The following is a 25,366-nucleotide window of genomic DNA, read 5'->3' as shown; positions in this document are numbered from 1 at the left end:
GGAAATGAGGAGGGCCCGAAATCAATTCTAATTTGTTACTCCGATTGTTACACATAATTTTTGTTGTTAAATTGGTTTTTTAATAAATATTATTATTCAAAAATCGATAACCTGATCAGGGACCGAGGGGGAGGGAAGGGACAGCGGCCTAGAATCGGCGTTAACGCCACCTCAAAATCCGGCGTTAGCGCCGCTTGATTCGGCGCTTTCGCCGGGTAAATCGGCCGGAGCGCCGGCGACCACCGGCGTCACTTCGGCGCGCGCGCCGATTTTGGCAGCGCTCGCGCCGATTTGGGCGGCGATATCGCCGAAAATTCTCTGAGAGTAATTATTTCCGAGAGGTCAATTTTCGAAAGGTGTCCAACATTGCCTACCGGAGTTGAAAATGGGGGAAAACATGAGAAAACACTCGAAAACGACATAAAAGCATATTTTGATATGTTAAAACAATTATTCGTGAAAAAAGAATTCCGAAAAATCAACTGAAAATCAGATTTTCGAGGGTGTCCTATCCTTTTTGCACGCCCAAAAAAGTGACTTTCTGGTGGCATGGCAATATGAAAAGTGGTAAGATGACGTAAATATGTACCCGGGGGTTATTTTGTACGCTGAATCGAATGGCAGTGTCTGATTTTTCATAACTTTTCTCGTTTGTTCAGTAGGACCGAAATCGAGGGGTGTCCTATCCTTTTTGCACGCACTGTATTGTATATCTCTCAAATCCCATGAGAGGCATATAGGAGTCTCAGAAAAGAGCACAATAATCGAATGACGGGGGCTCACTTTCTCATCTCCCTCTTCCACTCTTTTCATTTCTTGGACCCGCCCCTCTCTGGGCCGGGCGAGTGCGCAGCTTTTCGTTTACATCTCTCCGTCTCTCTCATTTAAACACTTTCTCACTTTCTCTTACTCTCTTTTTCTCTGAAAAGGCTTTCAAAAGTAAGTGAAAGATTGAAAGAGTGTGGTTAGAGAAGAAGAGTAAAAGTGGAGAGGGAACAACTACTACTCGCTCTCCTTCCTACTTCTACTTGCCTCTTCTTCTTTTCGACGTCTTCTACTAGGAATTCTGAATTCCTTATTCCGAATTTCCACTGACGTCTTCAAGCTCTAAAAGAGTCTTCTGGACTCCTTCAGATGGACGACGATGTCGGTGAACGAACACCGGCACTCGGTGGATCGTGTGGTCCATCAGTCCGTGCTCATAGCAGTTCACCTAGAAGAGTTCCATTATTTGAAAGAGCATCTGCGAGGTGGTGGAATCCTCAATTTCGATCTGCAACTCTAGAAGCTCAATATTGGAAATGTAGTTTCAGTCAACTGAGAGATCGTTTTAGATCTGGATTAATCTATATTGCCGTTGTTATCGCTGCTTGGACACTTTATTTAGCTCTATTCGACAGAACTTTTATTCAACATTGGGTAAGTTGGTTTTCAAAAAAGAATACAAAAAGATCCAGAAATTTGATGAATAACTAAGTTTCCAGAAAAGACGATAGTTTAGTATTTTTAAACGTTTAAAAGTATTAAACATAACGCATATACAAACCAAAATAAAACCTGAATTCCAAAAAAATGAATTCAATTGATGTGCGATTACAGTAACACAAGGCTGTCAAAAAGGCCGTAGGGCGATTTTATATCTCAGTTCTCAGCCATGGAAAATTTTCGCTTCTTCAGGCGGCCTTGTAGAGAATCAAAAGATTAGTCGATGTGCAAAAATTCAACCCATTTGGTTAATCCGCGGCCTCGTCGGCCCTAAAAGCCGCGGCCGGCCGTGCGATAGCCTTGCAGTAACCACAACTCCAAACTTTTCTGATTTTACTCCCGATTTCTTCCTCGTTCTTCTCACAAGCTATTTTTATCTCCTGGCAGAAAAAGAGAGAAAAAGCACTAAAATATTCAAATTGCCTCCGAAAAAAATGCTCTCGCTCCATTTGCATTTTCAATTTCCTCCACCTCCCCCCTTTTTTTTCTACAGTAAAACCTGACATCATTTATACGTACGCGTTCTGAAATTTACTTAAAATTGCAATTATAAAATCAAATTTAATAAGGTCAATTGTATTTTTCCATAGAAATGTCATCTTCCGTCCATACAACCATTTTTCCTCTTTTTCTCCTTCATTCTTCTTTCAATCATTCTCTCGGACACCTCTATTGTATACAATACGCGGGGAGACTAGTCGGACAAATAAATAAACAAATAATATATATATACAGATAGGTACAGTTTGTTTGGTATATAAGTATAATGCAAATGGTATTGAGTAAACATAGAAGGGCATAAATGAACTTTTTTTGCAGAGTTTTCGAAATGAGCAGAATGAAAATCTTATATCGAATGAGCTGATTTTCCATGATTCTTAAATATAATATAAAACCGATTATAGTAACCTAAATGGAATACTTTAGAAGAATCAATCGGTTGAGTATTTGCTCTTGAAAATGAAGTAAATACCTAATACGACAAATTTCTCTTTGATAGGAGAGAGTTACAAATATAGAATTTTTAACAGCTTGCTATTCTCTCAAATTTGAACATTACTGAGCCACTCGTTGTTTCCAAACGTCTGCTCAGTTTCCCATTATCATTTTACAGCTTTTTCGTTTAGTATAATGCACCCATTTTCTTGTTCTAAAAATAACATTTTTCCCTTCTTCTTTTTTCCACTTCCTCTCGCCCTCTTGCTGTCAGTTTTCATGAGCTCAGTGATAGAGTAAAAGAGAGAAAAAGCAGAAAAGCAATTGTTGAAAATGATGGAAAACCCGAAAGAGAGAATGAGAGAAAGAGCTGTGTAAATCTGCAATGTTGTGAGATGCATGTGCTCCCTTTTTGCCAGGAGAATGCTCCATGAGCCGGCCGTAAGCCCAACGGATGTGCCAAAAACCAATTTCTCACCAAAGAAGAAAAAAAGAAAAAGAAGATTTTCGAATGTGACAGACTAGTAGAAAATGATGAGAAGGAGCGACACAAAGTCAATTTAGGCTTCGATGCGCAATTTTTTGGGAATGCTCAGTGCGCTTTTTTCAATTGAAAAAGTGTCAAAATGACAAAGAAAGAAAAAGAGAATCAGAGAAACTGAATTGACTACTTGAACAAAAACAAACAAAAATTTAGAAGACAAGGAAGTAAAAAATATTCTCCAGAGAAGAAGAAGAAGAAGAACACGTGGCAAAAAATAGAAGACCCGTGTCGTGTCAGACAAATATTCTGGAATTTACCTGGAAGAAATGGGTTAGACGAGAACGAAGCGTTTCTCTGGTAAAAAAAAGATTTAAAAAATCAATTAAATCCTTTCTCGCGCAGCTTCAGTTTCCCAAGATTTACTATTTCAGATAGTTTCATTATGCCTCATTGCCATCATCTTTGCCATGTTTGCCTTTACTGCTTGTGCCGCTCAATATCAAAGGTATTGTTCGTTTTCATATTCGATCCGTTTTCTTTTCGGGCCCATAAAAATCGTAAAAAACGAACAATCGTAAAGAATTGTACAAAGGAAAGACGGGTTTTATTTGTTAATAAAAAGTATGATCAAATCTTGAAACTAAGAATTTGACATCCTGATATACTTGTAGAAATCAGGGAAGAAGAAAAAAAAATCAAAAATATGTCACAGTTTAATGATTAGATCAACTTAATTTCCAGATTCTATATGCCGACCTCATTTCTATGTACTTTTTTAATTTGCCTCGTGACTCTTCTCATATTTTCCGCTGAAACTCAAGCTGCATTTATGACTCCAGTTGCTAGTCTTGCTACAAGTTTTCAGGTAAAAATTGATTCTATCGTAATCCGGTAATTGTATCAAATTGACACTTTTCAGGTAGTTCTTCTGATCTATACTGTTATTCCACTTCCACTCTATTTGTGTATTCTCATTGGAATCATCTATTCGATTCTTTTCGAAATTCTCAATAAGAACAAAATTGGACTTGAAGAGGCTGGATACATCAAATTGGTTCTTCACGCTGGTGTCCATTTACTCGGTGTTCATTTGTTTATTTTAACTCAAGTACGACAGAGAAAGACATTTCTGAAAGTGGGACAATCGATGTTGGCAAGAAAAGATCTGGAGTTGGAAACACAATTTAAAGATCACATGATTCAGTCTGTGATGCCTAAAAAGGTACATTCATGCATTTTCGATTTGAACAAGAATGAGAAAAAGCTAAAAATAGATACATCCGTGTTTATTTGCCAAAGGGAAATACAATGAATCATTTATCCCAATTATTTTCAGGTAGCAGACGAACTTCTGAAAGATGCGTCTGAACTTCGTCGTCCTTCAGCTTCAAATGACTCAAATTGTCGCACATCGAACGCCACTCAAGTTGACCGTTAGTTATCTGATAATGTACATTTCTGATCATTTTATATTTTCAGAACCGATTGCGAAAATGGTTCCAGAATACAGAAAATTCCGTCCATTCACCATGAATCTTATGACAAATGTCTCGATTCTTTTTGCTGATATTGCTGGATTCACCAAAATGTCATCGAATAAATCCGCCGATGAACTTGTAAATCTTTTGAATGATCTTTTCGGAAGGTTCGATACATTATGTCGGTTGAGAGGTCTGGAAAAGATCTCAACTTTGGGTTGGTTAGATATTAGATGTATTTTTCATAACTTTTCTGATTTCACAGGTGACTGTTATTATTGTGTTGCTGGATGTCCAGAACCATGCGATGACCATGCTTGCCGAACAGTTGAAATGGGTCTTGATATGATTGTTGCAATTCGTCAATTCGATATTGATAGAGGACAAGAAGTGAATATGAGAGTTGGTATTCATACTGGAAAAGTAATGTGTGGAATGGTTGGAACTAAACGATTCAAGTTCGATGTATTCTCAAATGATGTCACTTTGGCAAATGAAATGGAATCATCTGGAGTTGCTGGAAGAGTACATGTTTCAGAAGCCACTGCAAAACTATTAAAAGGACTTTATGAAATTGAAGAGGGACCAGATTATGATGGACCATTGAGAATGCAAGTTCAGGTATGCCCATTTATTGTGGAAAAGAAAACTAATGTGGTGTCAATTTACAGGGAACGGAAAGAAGAGTGAAGCCAGAAAGTATGAAGACGTATTTCATCAAGGGACGAATAAATGAAGGAGTAGAAGAAGAAGTAATGCAAGTACAAGAAGTCGAAAGTCTTCATAGCCAGAAAAGTTCAAAAAAATCAACTCTGAAACAGAAATGGGCTGAAAAGCTGAAAATGAATCACACGAATTCGTATCCAATGAGAGCTGCAGCAAGAGAGGGAGGAGGAAGTTTGAGAATAAAACTAGCAGAAAGAAACAGAAGTACTCAACTTCTTCCGAAGGAATCAAATTCAATTTGTGTTATGGAAGACAATAGAAAGTCAGCATCACTTCAAGCATTAGCCACGAACAATTTCAACGGAAGTAATACAGATACGAATAATACTTACAGTGAACGAGGAGTGACTGGAAGTGTCAGCAAGAAATCAGTGGCTGGAAGTGAGAGTAATAGTATAAAAGGAAGTAGAAGCAGTGGACTACAACTGTCACTTCAAGATGGAAACTCGGATTTAAATTCAGTTGGAGGACTTGATACAGCAATTAGTCATCATCATAATGCAGCGTCTCTAACTCGATTCGATACCGATAATAACTTCGATCAGAGATTAGCAATGGTTATTGGACAAGGAGAAGGAGGATTTGATAAAGGTTTCTGGAATCATCATGACAGTTTGAACAAATGGACACTTCGTTTCAATGAGAAAGATGTTGAACAAGAGTATCGAGCACACTTTGTTGATTCAGCAGAGAGATATACATCTTCGAAGAAGGGACACGTAGAAAGACACCAAGATTTGATGGAACAGGGTGGAGATAAGGATGGAATCACTGGATCAGCAGTTAATAAGTATAGATATTCAGGTAATATTAACTGTATTCATTCCGTTTTCTATCAATTCTGTTTCAGGAGTATTCATTGATATTATCGTTGCCACTCTCATTTTTGTGATTGCTGGAGTCGTTGCAATGATGTCTGTTCGTCCATTTCCAATTTCTCTTTTTGCATATTTCCCATTCGCTGCGGCCATCCTTGTTCTCACAATCATTCTCATCGGTCTTCCACTTCTCGCCAGAAAGAAATCAATCCAATGTGCAAATCAATGGATGCCACGTCATCTCATTGGTCTCCTTCTGATTTTTCTTCCAGTCGGTGTCGCCATTTGTATCATGCCATTCTGTACACTTGGAGACTGTGCAAATGTGATTCTGAACTACCGACTGGCATTCAGCTATGTCACTATTCTGGCAATATTCGCCCATTGCAACTTCTCTCAGCTAGCCGCTTGGCCGAAAACAACTGCAGCCGTTCTAATTGGACTTCTTCACATTGGAGGAGTATTTTATTGTGAATTCAATTTGAAACACTTGATTGAAGAGGTTAGTTGAATTTATCTATCTGGAACAGTTCCACAGTTCCTTTTCAGCAAGACACGTGTAATGTGACTGAAATTGTGATTCCACCTATCAGAAGAGGATTGAGTTCTACAATTGCATTGAACTCTACATCCGCAAGAACTTTATCTCAAGATTTTGGATCTCCATTGTTCATTTGGGAACTCTTTTTAGATGTTGTTCTGTCAATTGTACTTGTGGCTTTCCTTAATTATCAGGTACTATTTCTTTGATTGAGATTAGTTGAACAATACTAATTATTTCAGTTCGAAACTGCCTTCCGCATGTCTTTTTTCGGTGATGTTCAAGCACGTCGAGACACGGAAAGAATGCAAATTGTCCGGGATCAAGCCGATTGGCTTCTTAATAACGTAATCCCTGCTCACGCTGTCGAAAGTTTGAAAACGGATACAAAGTACAGTGAGAATCACGAAACAGTCGGAGTTCTTTTCGCTTCGATCACAAATTGGAATGATATGTATGAAGAAAATTTCGAAGGAGGAAGAGAATTTTTGAGAGTTTTGAATGAAGTAATCGGAGATTTCGATGAATTATTGGATCGTCCAGACTTCACTCATATTGAAAAAATTAAAACAATCGGACCAGCATACATGGCGGCAAGTGGACTGAATCCAGAAAGAAAGAAAAATATGTTACATCCAAAAGAACACTTATACCAAATGGTTGAGTTCGCATTGGCTATTCAACACGTTCTCAGTGTTTTCAATGAAGATTTACTCAATTTCGATTTTGTATGCAAATTAGGACTCAATATTGGTAAGATATATAAGTTAAAATATTCAAAATGTTTCCTTTTTCAGGACCAGTAACGGCTGGTGTCATTGGAACAACTAAATTGTATTATGACATTTGGGGCGATACTGTAAATATTGCCAGTCGAATGTACAGTACTGGAGTGTTGAATCGAATTCAAGTATCTCAACATACAAGAGAATATTTATTGGATCGATATGAGTTTGAATTCAGAGATCATATTGAAGTGAAAGGAATTGATGGAGGAATGGATACTTATCTTTTGGTAATTTATACAGTCGTTGAACTAAAAGAACATAATATTTTTAGGTTGGAAGAAAAGGAGAAGGTATTCCACCGACAATTAAGGGAAATAAAGAAGACGAATTCTAATAGAAATAAATCATTATAACAAGCTATTCAATTTTTTTTCTCATAATCTCATCTCGAACATCTTGCCTTCTATTTTTTCTTGTTCTCGATACAGCTTTTTTCTCAATTCCATTAACCGATACCAGTGACGATTGCACCCGAAAACTGCTTCATTTCTCGAAATTTTTGTATTCTTTAATCTAAAACGGGTTATTTTCTTCTCATCCCAGTTCCGCCATTTGTTGCTTTTCCATAATTGATCTAGTCAACGAATAAAATTTTAATAGTTTACTTTCTTTCTTTTTCTAAAGTTATTTTTCAGTCTTGGGATTAACAGATGATTTCGGGAATTTGAGGTTTCAGCTGATTGAAAGCTGTGAAATTGGTATTTTCATTTTAAGGATTCAATCCAGGAATCATATGCTAGATTATATGTCTTCAGTCTTCCGATCAGTCATGTTAGTTTTCCAGAGAAAACAAAAAAATACTGAAATTCCCTGCGACAAAAATTAATAAAGTATGTTGACATTACTCTTCTTCAAAACAACTGTTTCTTCTCTTTTCATCTTCATGTCAATGTCACCTGGTTTTCGTTTTCTTTTATTTTTCGCCGTGAGCCACAGAGCAAAAACTAGCTCATCCCTCACGTGTAACTGCCAGTTGGCTCCGGAAGAAGATATCTTTCTCGGGAAGAAAAAACGACCGGAGAGAGAGAAACAAAATTAGTTTTGTTTCTTCTTTTTCTATCTGTGTCTCTGGATTCTTTGCACAGAGAAGACAGGTGAGAAGCATTGCAAACATTCGCTCCTCTCTTCTTTTTCCTCTTTTTTCCGCTGTCCCGTACTAACGGAAAGTGAGATAAAAACTATATGCTCACCTGTTTTTATCGCCGTTTTTCATATACTCGTGGAGTGACAGAATCTCAGGAAATTTCCATGATTAACTTCAAAAGCCTTCTCTCATCATTATTTCCAGATTCCAATGAGTAACAACGACGCTGTTTCTGGTGCTCTTTTTCAACATTTGTTCCGTGTTTTCTCTCTTTTTGCGGATCAAAACGAGAAAGGTAATTGGATTGAATCCTTGATTCTTTTCCCATTTACCTATTGTTTTTGAGTTTTCACGTTGGAGTTTTTGGTGTTACTATGAATGAGAACGTTGTAAATAAGAATCGCTACAAATTAGAACTGTAACAAATAACAACTGATACAAATTACAACTCAGATGAAATGGGGTCTTTTGTGAGCGAACTACAAAAAAGACTGTATATTATTGCAAGTCTTGAAGACTCTGGCCGTGTTCTCAAACAGTTGGCTAATTTAACTTCACTCAGTTATGAGACTGCAAATTTTTTTTTCTAATAATGTTTCCTTAAGATCCTTTATTTTTTGTGTCCATTTCTGCTGTCTCATAAAATAAAATTCAAAACCGATTAGGTGAAGTCTGAAGACTCCAACGTGCGTATTAACCTAGTTGATATTTTAGATTATGGAAAGTTTTCAGGAACATTCAAACCAGCCCAAGCAGAATTTCTAATCGATGAACTTCTTCGAGAACTACGCCGTCAAACTACTCCAAAAGTGCATATTCTGCCAGATAATGTCACTTTTAATGAGTTTCTCAATCTTCTTCAAGTCATTTTTCCTGATCGAGAAGATCTTCAAATTGCCACTGATCGAGTATTCGAACGTTATGTGAATCATGTCATCGGAAAGGTTTTCTCGAAATAGTTATACACAAATTATATAATTATTTGAATTTAAGGGATTCGTTCTATTCCGAAAATTGACTCAAAAACGTCGTGGATGCCTTCCAATCAGAAAACGAGTGAGTGATGCATGGCAGTTTGGATGGCTTCAAGTTATGCCCGGAATCGCAAAAATTCGAAAACAAAACACAGATATTGATGATATCGTTCAGTTTGATGAGGACACTGTGATTGAGGTAAAATCTAGAGAATATGGTGAATCCAATTCCAAATTACTTATACAGACACCCGTTATCGACGGAGATTCTTCGATTTGGTCCGTTATTTGTAGCTCATCTACAACATTTCAATTCTCTCATCTTGATCCAATTATGGCACAACTTTTCGTGAAAGGTATCACATACGAGACTTTTTCTATTTAACAATACTCTTTTCAAGATATGCGAACCGCCCGAGATTATCCAACGAGAGAAGAATTGGCAAGATTCGATTGTAAAAGGTCATTAAAAGTTCGTCCAAATAAAGAAGGAAAAATAAGAATAGAGTTAGAAAAGGAGAGAAGTCGTCTCGAAAGCGAATTAGAGGAAGAAAAGAAAAATAGAAAAGATGAAGAAATTGTCAGAGGATTGACTACACGGTAAGAACTTCTTTCAGAACAGGTATCATCTCTGATTTACTTTAGACTTTTGAAACAAGAAATGGAGAAATCGGAGCAAATGCAACAAGTTATTTATGAACTTCGTTCAAAACTGGTGAACGGAGAAGAGGGAGAAAGTTTAGGAGATGGAAACGATAATGATGTTGAGATGATTGAAGATGAAATATCAGAAGATGTTGGAGAAAATGAAGAAATTTCAATCACTTTACCGTCGAGAGAAGAGAAAATTCAACAATATGCATATCATTTGTATGCAACTCAAGCAGAGGAACATGTTACTTCGGATGACGAAGAGATTTGGAAACAGAATTATAATTTGATTGTTTCAACTCAATCTGTTTGATTCGTTGCTTGATTTAATGAAAGACTTCATTTTTATTTGATTTGAAATACATTGAACCAAACGATAAAAGCACTCTGAAAAATGATTGGGGAAGCAATTCTGAATAGGAGGTTTGAAATTACGTGGACAAAAAACAAACAGAAAGAAAAATTCGACGTGTCATATCTATATGTACCATCTTGAATTGAACCTCCCCTTTCTGAGTCTATTTCTTATGTTTTCTTGTTTATTGGAATACAAAACGAATCTCGACAGAACAAAAAAGTCAATTTCGATTCAAAAAAGAAGATCAAATGAGCGACGAAAAGAAAAGTTCAGCTAGAAAGAACAACTCTGTTTTCCAAAGAGTCAAGAAGACGTTACGCCAAAGAAGTCGTGAAAGTAACCAATCGAAGAGAAAATCGACTTCGAAGGCTTCTGAGTGAGTGTTCATACATTTATCTTGAATATAGTTTCCTATTCAGACGATCGAAAAAAGATTTTCCAAGATTTCTCAAAGGAAAGATTGGAAATAGGAAGAAATCATCGGATCGAACTAAAAGTATTTGTAGTCGTGGATCTAGAACTAATTCGGTATTTTAGTAAAAATATTTTCAGTTGTTAACACATATTTCGACTTTCAGAAAGACTGCAATACAAGTAGAAGCAGTCATTCACGGGAAGCAGAATCAAGAAGTCGGGTGGAATTGATTCCGAGATCAATTGATTTGGAAGAAGATGTTGATCATTTGGTTGGAACTCCCGATTTATTATATGAGATAAAGAAAGAGGAGACAAAAGAATTTGATGAAAAGAAAGATGTGGAAGTTAAAGATAAAAAAGAGGAAAAGAAAATTGAGAGGAAAGAAGAAAAGAAAGAAGAAAAGAAAGAAGATAAAAAGGATGGATCCAAGGAAGATTTTAAGACAAAAGCACGGAAAAAATCAGATGAAAAAGTCGACTTTTCAAAAATAGAAAAACCAAAAACAAGATCTTGGTTGGGAATGGAACCAGCAATGCGATTTTTCCACAAACACAACGGTATACATACTTTGAAAACTTCTGAAATGAAAATGGAATTGTAGATATTCTGAAGATCAGAGAAGAGTATAATTTTCTCGATTCTCTTACTTATAACAAAACAACGGACGCTTTTGATGCAAACAAACAGAGAAACCGTCACGGGGTAGACTGTTTCTGTCAGCTATTTTGAAATGCTTATTTTATTTTCAGTGTCCAAAAATATACGATGAGAACCGTGTGAAATTAAATCGACCTGGTCATGAAGATGTGAATTACATAAATGCCAGTTACATAAATCTGAAATCTGTGAGATAATTCGAATTCAGAATCTTCAATCAAAACAATTTCAGTTCAGTCACAAGTTGGTCGTAGCTCAACTTCCACAGTTTGAGAACGAGAGTTTTGTTGAGGATTTCTGGCAAATGATATATCAAGAACAGATAACTCTCATTTACCTGTTGGTTCCTGAGAAAGCACTCAAAAATACTCCAACATCTCTGTTCAAAGAAGAGCATGGCGCATATCAATACGTGGGAAAAATGTTTATTAACAACCGAAGAGCAGAAGTATCCGGAGATCCAAAAGAATACACAATTGAAGTCCTGCTGGAGGGAAACTCAGATTCTGTTATTTGTCAATTGAATCATCATGCCACTTGGGAACACTTACAACAGGCACCGAAGACGCGTCCAATTATCAAAATGATCCACCAATTTCTGACGGAGAAACAGGTGTTTTAATATTCAAATCTTGTATTTTAAAACTTTTTTTCTTCAGATTCAAAATGCAAATGTTTGTGTTGTAAGTGTCTTTGGATGTGGTCGAGCATGCAGTTTTATTGGAGCTCTTTATGCAATTAGTCAATTAAATCATGGTATCGAACCATCTGTTTGTTTCAAATTTAACTTAAAATCCTCTGAAAATCCTTCTTTTCAGATTTGTGAAATAATGAAAGACATCAAACAACATCGTCCAAGTGCCACTGAATCATTCGCCCAATATGCAGGAATTTATGCAATTGTGCTCGATTACATTGCGGTTAGTTTCCTTTTTTGGATGTTTCATTCTATCAAATTTCGAACATTTGCAGCGTAAACGTGGAAGTAAAAGAGATCCAATCAACAAAGAAATCAATGATTTTATTGATATTCTGACGGATATTTCACCGGCTGTTTCCCCTACAAAAGAGAAATCTTTGCATTGAATTTCTTATTCGAATGAAACTATTGTCTTCCAACTTTCTCCGTCGATTGAAATGTATTCAAAACATGATTTTCATCCAAACTACAAACAGTGTCTCTTCTCTCGAATAAAAAAAAATAATCTGACAGTTTTTTTGTTGTTCAGATAGAAGTAAACACTTTGTTATTCTTCTTTTACAACATGTGCTTTCCCAAGGCCGTGTGCCTTGAATCAGTTTGTTTACTTGATGTTTGATGTGCTCTGGATTCATACTGAGTTAACTGAAATATCATTTTTATCGTTTCAAAGTGTTTTTGTTCAAACAGAATGACTGTCCATTTCGTCGCTCATCGGTTGTTCTATTTCCCGATACAAAATGACCTTGTTCTTCCTTTTTATCTTTATTCTTTGAGTTTTCTCTCCCTCTTTTTGTTTCTTTCCCTCTCTTCGTCTCTCGGTATTTTCTCTATATACTTGATCTCCATTTCCAATTGTATTGAAACCATTCTCTCAGATAGGAGATTCAAATCGAAAAAGAATGGCCAAACTTCGAGTTGGATTCATTGGATATGGGCATTTAGGTTTGTATTAATTCACTTTTTATTCCAAAATTATGACTATTCAGGAAAATTTCTTGTGGAGAAACTTCGAGAACTTCCGGATGAGTTTGAAGTTATGAGAATATGGAATCGAAGTGTTGGAGAGCCAGGAGTTCAAGGGTTGGAGACATTAAACGCTGAGAACTTGAAGTGAGAATTCTCGTGAAATAAAGATAAATTGTTTCCATTTCAGCGACATTGATCTCGTTGTTGAAGTTGCGCATCCCAAAATAATAGCAGATTATGGAGAAATGATTCTGGAACACTGTGACCTGTTTGCTGGTTCTCCAACTTGTTTTGCCAATCAAGAACTTCTGGAGAAACTGAGAAATTTGTCTTTGATGCATGCAAGAAGGCTTTTGGTACCATCCGGAGCCCTTTGGGGGGCAAATGATATTCAGAAAATGGCAGATATTGGAAGTTTGAAAGTAATATATTTTCTTGTCATACAGTCTTGAAATTAAACATTTACAGGGGCTAACAGTGACAATGATCAAACATCCTACTTCATTCAAGTTGGGATCTCCACTTTTTGAAATAAATGAGCAAGCGAAATTGAAAGAAATTGAAGAAACTGTTCTTTATGAAGGTTTTTTCGAAGTTTTATGCTTAATCATTGACTGTGTTTATTCAGGATCAGTTCGTGGACTATGTCCATTGGCACCAAATAACGTGAATACAATGGCTGGTGGAGCTCTTGCGGCACATAATTTGGGATTTGACAAAGTAAAAGCCAAGTTGATTTCTGATCCAAAAATGACTGATTGGCATGTGGTGGAAGTACGTGTTGAGGGAGATGATGGATTTGAAGTAATCACGAGAAGAAACAATCCTGCGAAACCAGGAGCTGTGACTGGACAACTCACTTACTATTCATTCTTATCGTCAATCAAAGAATCTAAATATAAACCTTCTGGTATTCAATTATGTTAATCTTATCAAATTGCGTTGAGAAAATAAAAAAATAGTGAATTCTGAATTATTACTGCTCAATCGACAACCATAAAATCCGCATATTTCAAATTTTCAGATTCGAAAACAGATAGATATTCGTCAGTTTTAATTTTTTTTACTTTGAGATAAAACAGGAGGTACACATTTTTTCAATAGCTTCATTCCGATCCTTTTCTAAAGTTCTAGTGTACTATTTTTAGACGGCCACATTTCCGAGTTCATTCAATTTCCGGTCACCAAATTTAGCAGTCAACTCGGTCAAAGCATTGTTACAGTCCTATAAAAATGATTTGAAATTAAGAAGTATCAGTTAAGAGATCACACATTTTCACACCACTTAACATCCTTCCCAATATGCAAACAGACGGCCATACAGAAACAAAACTGATAGTACGTTGATATGGATCCCATACGTGATTTCATGATCAGCTTCATCAGATTTGGTACATCGAAACATTCACGTTTTTCAACATCTCTGAGAAGCATCAAGGCAACCCAACCGATTGCAGAACGATTGATTGCATCGAATGATTGAATCAACACAGGTGACACATAGTTTTCCATGCTTTTACGGAGAATCTGAAAATTCATTTCATCTCGAATTTCTAATTATCACAACAATCAACTCACATTCAACTCGTGTTTTTTAACTTCACGGAAGAAAAGAGCCACGTTTTGAGCCTGTTCCAAAACATTTCCAGATTCTGGTTTCTGTCCTGTCCACGTATTCATATGGAATACAAGAACCTTTCGAGTTTTCTCATTGAGAGCATTCGGATCATCACTATTCTTCTCAACAACAGCTTCACTATCGGTTATTTCCACTTCGTATTTCGTTGCTCCCATGCTGAGACCTTCACGAGATTTACAAACAAGTGTATACTTTCCTTTCTTATGTTCAACTTCCATCGTTTGTTCTGGTTCTGTTGGAAAGTAAGTGAAGCATTTCGAGTCATCCGAATTACTCATTTGTTCATCATGACAGAGACAGACAACCATTTTGACACGATCCTAGGAAATATTAAAGTCAAAATACATTAATGTCTTCAAACCTGTTGAACTGCTCTCCAAATCAGCGGATAATTCTTTTTTGTTGGTGCCTGTACTAAAATGTATTCTGCTCCTTCCATTCTAATATACTGTCCTGGGAAAAACTCTTCATCTGGGCCAATTTTGAAACGTCTATTATCTCGAAGAGGAATTGGCAATCGAACATTTTCAGGCAAGTATTTCAGAAATTCAGGCACAGTGCTTGCCGCATGACCTTTGACCATATCATACATTTGATTACGGTTCTTTGGTTTGGCCAATTGCTCAGCGAGATCAGTTGGTGCATGTCCGTCAGACAGAGGATTAGCCGGCTGAAAAGAAAATAATTTTCAGTTATACATTTCAATTGAACATGAATTTCGAAAACATACCGCCGTCATCTTGGATGTGGCTGATGCCTTCCGGCGATTCGTCTTCGGCTGTTCCTTCTTTCCCTCTCTCGATTTCGACGGTGCCATTCTTTATTTCGATTGTCGTTTGAGTTTTTGTTCAGTGTAACAAAAACGAAATGACTGATTTATTTCCAATTCAAACTAAAGCATACTGTCAAGAATAACGCAAAAGCAGAACAAAGAATTCACGTAATCGTCCACGTCAAGTACGTCTCTTTAAACGAAAAAAGTACTACTGTATTAATCTCTCAACTATAAGAATCTCCAACTTGGTAACTATTCCTGTGACCCGATTTGTGATCCCTCCTTCCTCCAGATAAAGCAAAGAATAATAAAAACGTTTATATTAACAAAAGATAATGTGAGGACTGATTTGATCCCAGAAATTGAAAATATAAAAGGAAATCGAACGGCGAAATACAAAGAACGAACAGAATTAAATCACAACAAAAAATAGAAATGGAATGCAGTTGAGTAGGTCTAAAATAATTAAGAAATCGAGCACTTTCCTTTGTCCTTTCGCTTTTTCGCTCTTGGAACAGAAGCCATTGACGCCTGAAAAAATGATTTGGTATGAAAAAACCTGATCCCTAAAATGAAAAGAAACCTCATGTTCTCCTTCGTCACTTGGAAAACTACGGACGATTCGGACGAGTTCGTGGAAAGCAGCGTCGACATTAACTGGAGGCTCTTTTGCAGATGTCTCAATGTACATTAACTTCAACTGAGCAGCCAATTCACGTCCTTCTTCTTCAGAAACAACTCTTTGATTGATCAAATCCACTTTGTTGGCAACCAAAAGAACTGGATATTCACTTCGATCTTTGACTCGAAGTACTTGATTATACAGTTTGTGAGCTTCTTCAAATGATTTTCTTTCAGTGACCGAGAACACTAAAAGGAATCCTCTTCCACCACGAATATACTGTTCACGCATTGCAGAGAATTCTTCCTGACCAGCAGTATCAAGAACTGAAAATAAACAAATCTCAAGAGGTTATTCAAAGCAGTGACCAACCATCCATAATAACCCAGTTTCCATCAATTTCACAATGTTGAATATACTGATCTTCTATTGTTGGATCATAATAATCAACGAATTGTTTCTGAAAACAAATGTTTTAAAAGAAGAGATGCAATGAGAAACCTGGAAGAACTGAATAGTAAGTGATGATTTTCCGACGCCTCCATCTCCAATGACTACTAATTTGTAATACGGTAGCTTCGAATCATCCTCTGGCGGTCTTTTACCTCCGTTTGACATGATAGTTGTTCTGAAAATAAACTTTGGAATAATCAACAAAACAGAGGAAAATAAAAAAGAACATATACAGGATCATAGGGAAGAGAAATACAACATGTTTTGATAGGGGTCTCGATAGTTCTTCACTTAATCTGTTTTCTAAATTCAAAGAAAAGTATGAATCTATGATATTTGAATTGGCCTCGACTGTTAATATCGACAATGTTTGGCAGAAATTTAAAAAAACAAAAAATGTGATCTCTCATTGATCTGTTTTCTGTTCCTCTCAATACTAAAAATGAAAATATTTCGCAATGGACAGTCACATCATTTTAAGTAAATTTTCAAACTTCTTCAATAGTACCAAAGTAATTGTTTCATCTGGGAAAACGAGAGCTATTCTCATAAATGCATGTTCCTGATTTCCACTTCTTAAATCTAAAATTGGGTTATCTCGGATTCTCTTTTTTAGTATCACATCCAACCACGTCGGTTCAACTTCAAATTTCTAATTTTATTGTATCGGGAATCAATCTTCAAACTTCTTTGCCTAATTAATACAAGTCCAGATCCAACAGAATTCGCCTGAAAATGACCCGAAGGATGAAGTTCGGAACTCAATTCAACAGCAACTTCACAAATTTAGACACTCGGAGTTTGAATGAATGAGTAGTGTTTTGTCTGTCAATAGATTTCATAAGAACGAGTTGAGAAGATGATTCAAAAAACTTGAAACTCATCTGATAGCTTTAATTCAAATCGATCAATTGTGAAACAAGTGATTTTTTTGTGAGTGAAGTTAGTAAGTTTCGATGGAGAAAATAAGAAGAAGAAGAAGAAAAAGAATGGAAAGAACGGCCTCTTCTTGGTTTTCTGTTTCTATCGGTATCCCATTCTGTTATCCATTTCCTATCTTTTTTCTCTCGTTTTCTTTCAATTCTTCTCCGTTTTTTTCCTTCTATTTCTTCCAAGGTGACACACACCGCGATGCAACCGCAATAATCAATATTATCAGTTGGTTGACCCCTTCTTCTTCTCTATCTTTTCTTTTTTTCTCTATAATCAAAAAGAGAAATTAATGTATGATTCAGAAGATGAAGAAGGAGAAGATGATGATTGAAATTATGTGTCTGGATGAAATACACTTTATTGGAAACAATAAATAGAAGACAAAACAAGAATATTGTTTTTTATAATGATCGTTTAAATATATTCTGAGATCATTCGAAACCACACCATTAATATCATAATTCCCATAGATTGCAGACGTTCAGGATAACGAGAGAAAGATTGATAATTCAGATGTAGAACACATTCTAAAAAAGAACAGACAATAATCACAAAAAGGAACCGAATAATCTTAATGTTAGTTATGAGTGCCGCTGTTTGAGTTGCTCTTTTCTAGGGAATTCAATGAATTTTTCAGCGAGAACGAACAACAATTGGTCATAAAGTTCATGAAGTGGATCAATGGCTTCAACGCTCTGTTCAGAGTCGTCATCTACATGATTTTCTGAAAGATATGACTTTTCAGTATTTCCAAAACAACGAAATTTGAGTGAGTACATTGATTATCTTTTAATGAAAACTTTAGAAGAGTAGGTATACGAATCATCTAAAAGCCAACAGGAAATATTCCCAACCATTCTTTCCCTTTTCGCTTTTTCATCTCTTTTTCCGTCAAATAATTACCAACACTTTTTCTTACTAATTATGTAGAACCGTCTTCTTTTTTCTCTTTTCTTCCTTCTCGTTTTCCAGTTTTCACAACCAATTACGGGTGTGAAAAAAAGAAGAAAAATGGCTTTCTTTACAACTTCACATTCGAAAAAAAAAACTAGATTATAATTTTTAATTCGGAAGAAAGTTTCATTGTTATTATTGAAAAATCTTGATTATTGATCAAGTGTGAACAATAATAAAAACATTGAGAATGATGGGAAAAAGTTATTTCATCCCGGGATAAAAATGTTGGCATTTGCAGAATCGAAAAAGAATCTCTGAGTTACAGATATAAAACTTCCGGAACCATCAGAAATCAAGAATTCCTATTCGTTTTCGTTTTCGCGGAGGACAAACGAAGAAGAAGTATCTGAAATTACCGATTGACATCTTTTTCATAATTAATTTGTGTCACATATCGAATGAATGAAACTGGATATGAACCAGTACAACAGCTGAAACTACTGTCTAATACAAGTAAATAACCAAACTTTTTCTTCTTGCTTCCGTCCGACGGCGATTCATTTATCTGTTGCGTCGATCAGTTTTTGTTGATGAATCGGAAGTAAAGCCGGTATTCTGAATGATTGAATGTGTTTCTGGAAGATTCTGTGTCGTCGTTATGAAAGTTTTTCGAGTACAATTTCCCTAAACATTATGTGAAATGATGCATATCATAAGATCAATCACTGTTTTTTCCAAAGAAACGAAAGTTTTAGAGAAAAAAGGTTTGAGTAAACACAGATCAAAACTTTCGCTACTTATTTTGAACGCAATGAATTCGATAGAAAGAGAAAAACAAGTTCCACTTTCAGATTATAATAAGGTAATAAATTTCTTCTCATAATTGGAGAAATATGTAGACGTGGGCACATTGAAAAATCCCCTGAAGCATCTGGTTCATTTCAGAATGAATTCAATCACCATTAACTCATTCATCCACAATATGCAATGTGTTTTCTGTTTTTTTTCATTATTCTAGACGCCTTCATCTCTAAACACCGCCCACTTTGCTTCTGTTCTTCTTCCAATCCACTTGACGCCTTCTTATATAAAAGCCACCATCTTCACTCCTATTCTCCAGTTCTCCTTTTGATTCCACTCAACCATGGAGAAATTCATTGTGGGCGTGGCTGCAACTGCTTCAACACTTGCTTGTCTGGTTATGGTTATTACCATTCCACAACTTTATAACACTATTTTAGAGGTACTGATTTCATTAGTTTGAAAACAAATCTTTTATTTATTTAAGGTTCATGATGAAGTTCTCGATGGAGTCAGTGTCTTTCGAATGGAAACGGATGCCGCATGGACTGATATGATGGATATTCAAATCACTGTTACACCTCCATCAAAGCCACGAGTTAACCCATTCAACTCTATATTCCGTCAAAAAAGACAGGACTTTTCTGGTCTTCCTGCATGGTGCCAATGTGAACCAGCCAAACCTGTCTGTCCACCTGGACCACCAGGTCCACCTGGAGAATCTGGACAACCTGGAAACGCTGGACCACCAGGGCCTCCAGGAGAAGACAATACTTCGACTTATGCCCCAATCACTTGCCCACCCAAAGATCCGGGATGCGTTAAATGTCCAGCAGGACCGGCTGGACCACCGGGCCCAGAAGGACCAGCTGGAACGGCCGGACCAGATGGTCAACCCGGTTCTCCAGGAGATGCAGGAAAGGATGGACCCGCCGGTCCACCAGGACCAGACGGAGACGCTGGACCAAAGGGAGATGCAGGACCAAATGGAGAACCAGGAGCTCCAGGAAAAGATGGCGAGAAGGGTAAGGGTGAACCAGGGCCTGCCGGACCAGCAGGACCACCAGGACCAGGAGGACCGCCAGGAGATTCTGGAAGTGCTGGAAGCGACGGAGCGCCAGGACCACAAGGGCCCCCTGGACAGGATGGAACACCAGGAAATGCTGGACCAGATGGTCAACCAGGAACTCCAGGAGGGCCAGGACTACCTGGAAACGATGCAGCTTATTGTCCATGTCCACCGAGATCGGCAGTTTTCGTCAATAGATTCGCCCATTGAGTATACGTTTTCGAATAAATCCGTTTTCGTTCCACAATATTTTATTTATCCAGTACCGATAATATTCATGCTCGGTTTTTCACTACCACTTATTTACCTAGCTCGAAACAGCAAAATCGAAAAAAAGCTTACTGAGAAACAATTTTACTATGAATTCAAATGTTTCTGTGCGAATTCATAATAGCGCTATTTATGAAATCCAATTTGATCTCCACTAATTTTCTGAAGCGGAGATCACTTTGCTTCATTTTAAAAACTGCTTAAATTGTTGTCGGAGAGAGAATGCGTAAATGCGGATAGAGAATAAAAACTGAACCGATATGAAAAGATAAAATTGTTTTTTTTTCAGTAAGCCTAATTCTCAAATTTTGATCTACTCAAATGAGAACTGTTCTGATAACATAGTTAACAAGGTTTATTTCAAAGAACCAACATTGTAACGAATTAATTACCAGCTAGACTGGGCTGGGGCTGCGCTAGCCCACTCGTCGGTCTTTCCTTCGGCAGTCCAGGTAGCTGTCTCAGCGGCCCAATCCTCAACCTTTCCTCCTTGAGCAGTGAAGTCAATGTCGGTGGCTTGTTGGAACTCTTGGGTTTCAGTAACCTCGGCGTGGGCTCCGGTTTCCTCCTTCTCGGTCTCAGTTGGGTCACGGTAGAAGTAGAGATCTGGCATAATCTCTTTTCCGTCAAGAACGAATCCGGTTTGACGAGAAATCTTTCCACGGAGGATAAGGATCTCGCGAGCGAGCATCCACCACATAAGTCCAATGGAGCGTTCTCCCTAAAAAATTTCGTCTCCAATTATTAATTTCTTGCAATTAAATCATACCTTGTTGTTGCATGGAACACCGATATCGATCAACTTGAGTGGGGACTCGGTGTTGACGAAAGAGATGACTGGAACTCCGACGTACGAAGCCTCAGTGACAGCCTGAAAAAGAAAATGAAAACGCGAATAAGCTTTATTTGTACCTGATGATCGATTCTTGGGTCAGAGATGACGAGAAGTCTTGGCTCCTTGAAAGTCTTTTGGATTTGGTTGGTAAGACATCCTGGAGAGAAACGTCCGAAGATGGCGGTAGCTCCAGTATGAGCAGCGAACTTAAGAAGAGCACGCTGGGCATATGGTCTGGCCGAAACTACGACGACGTCAGCTGGATTCTCAACAGCGGCGATAGCACGGGCGGCAAGAAGTAGCTTCTCCCAGGTCTTCTTGACGTTGATGATGTTTGGTCCTATATAAATTTGATTATTTCGAACACCAACATTTTTCTAACTTACCATCAAAACGTCTCTTGTAGACGTATTGTTGCATTTGGAAGTTCAAGTTGGTGGATCCCAAATGGGCCTGAGTAGCCAAAAGCTTCATAACATCCTCCTCAGTGAGGGCGGAATGAGCAGCTCCGCTCGACATATTACCTGAAAAATTACAGTTTGAGGAAAATGTTTCAAAGAAAGACGAGACGCAATATAACTACGCAAAACAAGGGTAATATGATAAAAACACAAGATACCAGTATTTTCGCTGTAAATTTTAAAATGCTTTCAAAAATTCAATGAAAAAGGTGAAAAACTCGATCAAATCGTTGAAAAAATTGGAAAAAAGGAAATTTCGGCAAAGCCTTTTCCTATTTTTTACCATTGACAATGTATTAACGTTGAATACTCAGCCGACGAAATTGGCTGCTGGGTGGGTCTTCAACGGAAGAGTCACGTTCTATCGTTTTGTGTCGATTTACGCTAAGAAAATATTGAGAAGAACAATTTTCAAGGATGAACAACAGTTCTCTCGATAAAATAATGTTTATTGTCATGGAACAGATTAAAACCTTAAAAATATTTTTCTATAACAGAAAAAAGTAAAACGAAAAATTAAAGATTGTAAATCAACCTGTTCTCACACTTACCTTGGAAACAATCGATTTTCCCAAAAATTCGACATTTTCAGAAAACAGAACGATGCGAATAACAACTAGAGCATGAATTCACCAAACGGGAACTCAACTTCTTTTTTGACTACTTTAAGGTATATATCAACGATGATTATCAGTTACTTTCTGATTTCAGCTTCGACGCAACATCTCTGATAAAGTATAAGCTTTCCGATGAACTTTTGGCAAGAGTTGCTGCGTCTGGCTCGTTACGATCTTCCTCATGCAGATCGGCCGTCTGGAGGGTTAGAAATTGCATTAAAAACTGAAATTATGTTCTTCGTTCAGCTCGTGCTTCGATGTCTTCCGTACGAAACAAGAGATTGGGAAATCAGTCTGTCTCGTAGTAGGAACCATTATCGAATTCTGAAAGAAACTCATCTGATCGATCCTCACGATACTAAATTCTCGCAGGATCCCGAACTCAATAATCCCTTGACCTCTATTGAGCAAAATCCATGGAACACATTTTTTGAGGATAATGATTTACGCGATATTATCGGGAAGGATGTATCCAGAACTTTCCCGGAAATCGAATTTTTTCAAAACTTGAACATTCGACAGACAATGGCAGATATTCTTCTTGTGTATGCGAAAGAACATCCATTTGCCAACTATCGTCAAGGAATGCACGAAATTCTCGCTCCATTAATATTCGTGATAAACTTGGATAATGAAGCTTTTCAACATGCGAAAGAGAATGATGAGCTGAAAATGCTGACAGTGGAAGAGGAAGATATTCTTAATTGTCTGTTTTGCAAGGAGTACCTAGAACAAGATAGCTAGTGAGTTTACACCTGTTCCTGATCACTTCATAAGATTTTTAAGTAATTTGTTTTGCGCTGTCATGTTGGAAGTTTCGAGATGGTACGAAGAGCCGACGCATTCAGAAACTCCGAAGCAACACATTACTAAAGAACCATATATGAGAGTTCAAGACTCCGTGCCTTCATCTCGTTTGATGGAAGATCTCGTCGATATCGGAAATCTTCTGCAGGAAACTGACCCTACGCTCGCGAAACATCTCAGTTCTCTTGATATCCCTCCGCAACTATATGGAATGTTCGTTCAAAGTTTTTTTTTCATTTCAAACAGATGTTTCTTTTCAGACGATGGCTGCGATTACTATTTGGTCGTGAAATTCCTCTCCACGACTTGCTTTTTCTCTGGGACGTACTTCTTATCGACCGTCCGATTGCTCCATTAGCAAAATGCATTTTCGTCTCACTTTTAGTTCAGATCAGGCACTTACGTGGGTGATAAATAGTATTCCTATGTTGTAATTGGTATTGCAGTGCTGACCTCAGATTATGGGGGGTGTCTACAATATCTCATGAGGTACCCTCCGATAGCAGACATCGATTCATTTGTGAAACTAGCTCGGCATTATCGGAATCCAAAAGTAAGTGCCTGGTATTCTAACTAATAAGCCAGAAACTATCATATACATTTCAGAAAAATGCGAAACCGATGATGAAGTCGAATAATTTTTCTCACATAACTATTGCCGGAAGCAGTCACCCAAACAGAACACAGCGACCACAAAGACCGCTAGTAGTATCAGAAAGGAAGAAAGATGATTTAGAATCTCCTCCCACTATTCTCGCCCTTGCTCCTGTTCTCCAAAAGATGAAAAACACTATTCGTGACCGTTCAAATACTGTTTCGGTACCTTCGTCTCCAAGACGGTCAGCTGAGATATTAACAACTCCCAAAAAGAACGATAATTGGGCGAAAGAAGTGCAAATGATGGAGGAACAAGTTTCTACTCTTCAGACTCGTTTAAATGAGCAGGATATGATGTGCTGTCAAATCTCGAAAGCACTTGGTTTGTTTTTTACTCATCCAAAATACATTCATCATTAAAAACGGTTTTAGAAATATGTGCAGAGGATGTTCGAAATGCAAAATCTAATGATCAATGTGAATCACTTGCCCAACATTTATTAGAGCTGAGCAAAACACTCGTTTCAATAAAAACAGTTCCTGTTGTTCCAAGCCCTCCTAGAAACGGGAAGAACAATGTTGATTTCAAACAAAGAGTTTGTCCTTCAAAGTTAGTTCGAAAATGATATGTACTGGTTTAGGTTCGGGATCCACCTCCTATCCGCCAAGTCAACGAAATGGTCGACATGACCGCCAGGCGAACTCAACTGTAATCTTTATGTATTTATTTTAAAAGATATTTTCTTGTCAAAATCAGAACTTTGTCAATTTGTAAAATGTACATAGCCTTCTCATCTACAAAACTCTCCGTGATCAATATTTATTGTACCCATTCCGATTGCCACCCCAAAGAACTTCACCCGATTGTCAAAGAAAATCATGACCTGTGACCTATTTCTGTATTATACTTTCAAACGTATAAATGAAACCATTGTAATCTAGTCACAATATCTGGATGCGCCACATCTATAATGCGCCATCCCCATGAGAAATTATTTTCAAATTACCGCCAATGTCCAGTTAAACGCCAAGATCTTGTTGACACAGACTCTCTGTCCTGTATGCGCACTTGGTTCAACAACCCGCGCGCGAAGTTCGATTACGGACGATTAAATATTGTAATTTTCTACAGTCGGTTCTCATCTTATTTCTGTTAAACTACAAACTTTTATGCACCTATTCACGAAGAAAAAGTGCGAATTAAAATGCCACATTTTGCATTTTAATGCTATTCACGAATGCACTTTAATGTGCATAAAAAACACTTTAATTCGAATTAATCTGCATTAAAAAGCGAATTAAAATGCACATCGTGGCGAGATATCTTAATTAATGTGCATGCGCCTTTAAGAAAATCCGTAAATCCACACAAATCTTAAAGGCGCATGCACATTAATTAAGATATCTCGCCACGATGTGCACTTTAATTCGCTTTTTAATGCAGATTAATTCGAATTAAAGTGTTTTTTATGCACATTAAAGTGCATTCGTGAATAGCATTAAAATGCAAAATGTGGCATTTT

The 25,366-nt window shown here is 37.2% G+C and overlaps 8 protein-coding genes across 8 annotated transcripts; 5 read left to right on the top strand and 3 right to left on the bottom strand.

Moving 5' to 3' along the window:
* Positions 1–8,550: 8,550 nt before the first annotated feature.
* Positions 8,551–10,278, top strand: GCK72_010041 (uncharacterized protein; the record flags this gene model as incomplete). Its single annotated transcript, XM_053727660.1, has 6 exons — positions 8,551–8,635; positions 9,073–9,284; positions 9,334–9,513; positions 9,562–9,670; positions 9,716–9,914; positions 9,960–10,278. 6 exons carry the CDS (start codon positions 8,551–8,553, stop codon positions 10,276–10,278), a joined length of 1,104 nt encoding a protein of 367 aa, XP_053587237.1.
* Positions 10,279–10,571: 293 nt separating this feature from the next.
* GCK72_010040 (uncharacterized protein) lies at positions 10,572–12,484 on the top strand (the record flags this gene model as incomplete). Its single annotated transcript, XM_053727659.1, has 9 exons — positions 10,572–10,699; positions 10,743–10,851; positions 10,902–11,298; positions 11,343–11,443; positions 11,491–11,586; positions 11,631–12,011; positions 12,058–12,168; positions 12,217–12,318; positions 12,371–12,484. The coding sequence occupies 9 exons, from the start codon at positions 10,572–10,574 to the stop codon at positions 12,482–12,484; spliced, it is 1,539 nt and encodes a 512-aa protein (XP_053587236.1).
* A 516-nt stretch (positions 12,485–13,000) lies between these two features.
* On the top strand, positions 13,001–13,994 carry GCK72_010039 (uncharacterized protein; the record flags this gene model as incomplete). The annotated part of the gene is made up of 5 exons (XM_053727658.1): positions 13,001–13,043; positions 13,088–13,211; positions 13,255–13,489; positions 13,536–13,650; positions 13,696–13,994. 5 exons carry the CDS (start codon positions 13,001–13,003, stop codon positions 13,992–13,994), a joined length of 816 nt encoding a protein of 271 aa, XP_053587235.1.
* A 217-nt stretch (positions 13,995–14,211) lies between these two features.
* Positions 14,212–15,523, bottom strand: GCK72_010038 (uncharacterized protein; the record flags this gene model as incomplete). The annotated part of the gene is made up of 5 exons (XM_053727657.1): positions 14,212–14,292; positions 14,340–14,594; positions 14,646–15,026; positions 15,122–15,376; positions 15,437–15,523. 5 exons carry the CDS (start codon positions 15,521–15,523, stop codon positions 14,212–14,214), a joined length of 1,059 nt encoding a protein of 352 aa, XP_053587234.1.
* A 423-nt stretch (positions 15,524–15,946) lies between these two features.
* Positions 15,947–16,721, bottom strand: GCK72_010037 (uncharacterized protein; the record flags this gene model as incomplete). The annotated part of the gene is made up of 4 exons (XM_053727656.1): positions 15,947–16,012; positions 16,065–16,429; positions 16,476–16,563; positions 16,641–16,721. 4 exons carry the CDS (start codon positions 16,719–16,721, stop codon positions 15,947–15,949), a joined length of 600 nt encoding a protein of 199 aa, XP_053587233.1.
* A 2,809-nt stretch (positions 16,722–19,530) lies between these two features.
* On the top strand, positions 19,531–20,466 carry GCK72_010036 (uncharacterized protein; the record flags this gene model as incomplete). Its single annotated transcript, XM_003106085.2, has 2 exons — positions 19,531–19,629; positions 19,675–20,466. The coding sequence occupies 2 exons, from the start codon at positions 19,531–19,533 to the stop codon at positions 20,464–20,466; spliced, it is 891 nt and encodes a 296-aa protein (XP_003106133.2).
* Positions 20,467–20,914: 448 nt separating this feature from the next.
* On the bottom strand, positions 20,915–21,880 carry GCK72_010035 (uncharacterized protein; the record flags this gene model as incomplete). The annotated part of the gene is made up of 4 exons (XM_053727655.1): positions 20,915–21,247; positions 21,296–21,397; positions 21,469–21,701; positions 21,748–21,880. The coding sequence occupies 4 exons, from the start codon at positions 21,878–21,880 to the stop codon at positions 20,915–20,917; spliced, it is 801 nt and encodes a 266-aa protein (XP_053587232.1).
* Positions 21,881–22,964: 1,084 nt separating this feature from the next.
* On the top strand, positions 22,965–24,556 carry GCK72_010034 (uncharacterized protein; the record flags this gene model as incomplete). Its single annotated transcript, XM_053727654.1, has 7 exons — positions 22,965–23,182; positions 23,226–23,459; positions 23,507–23,649; positions 23,693–23,799; positions 23,853–24,225; positions 24,276–24,439; positions 24,485–24,556. 7 exons carry the CDS (start codon positions 22,965–22,967, stop codon positions 24,554–24,556), a joined length of 1,311 nt encoding a protein of 436 aa, XP_053587231.1.
* Positions 24,557–25,366: the final 810 nt, after the last annotated feature.

This window comes from Caenorhabditis remanei, chromosome III (assembly GCF_010183535.1).
Source record: "Caenorhabditis remanei strain PX506 chromosome III, whole genome shotgun sequence".
NCBI classification, from domain to species: domain Eukaryota; kingdom Metazoa; phylum Nematoda; class Chromadorea; order Rhabditida; family Rhabditidae; genus Caenorhabditis; species Caenorhabditis remanei.
Note: the sequence above shows the minus strand (reverse complement) of the source record. Positions and strands in the feature narration are given on the sequence as shown.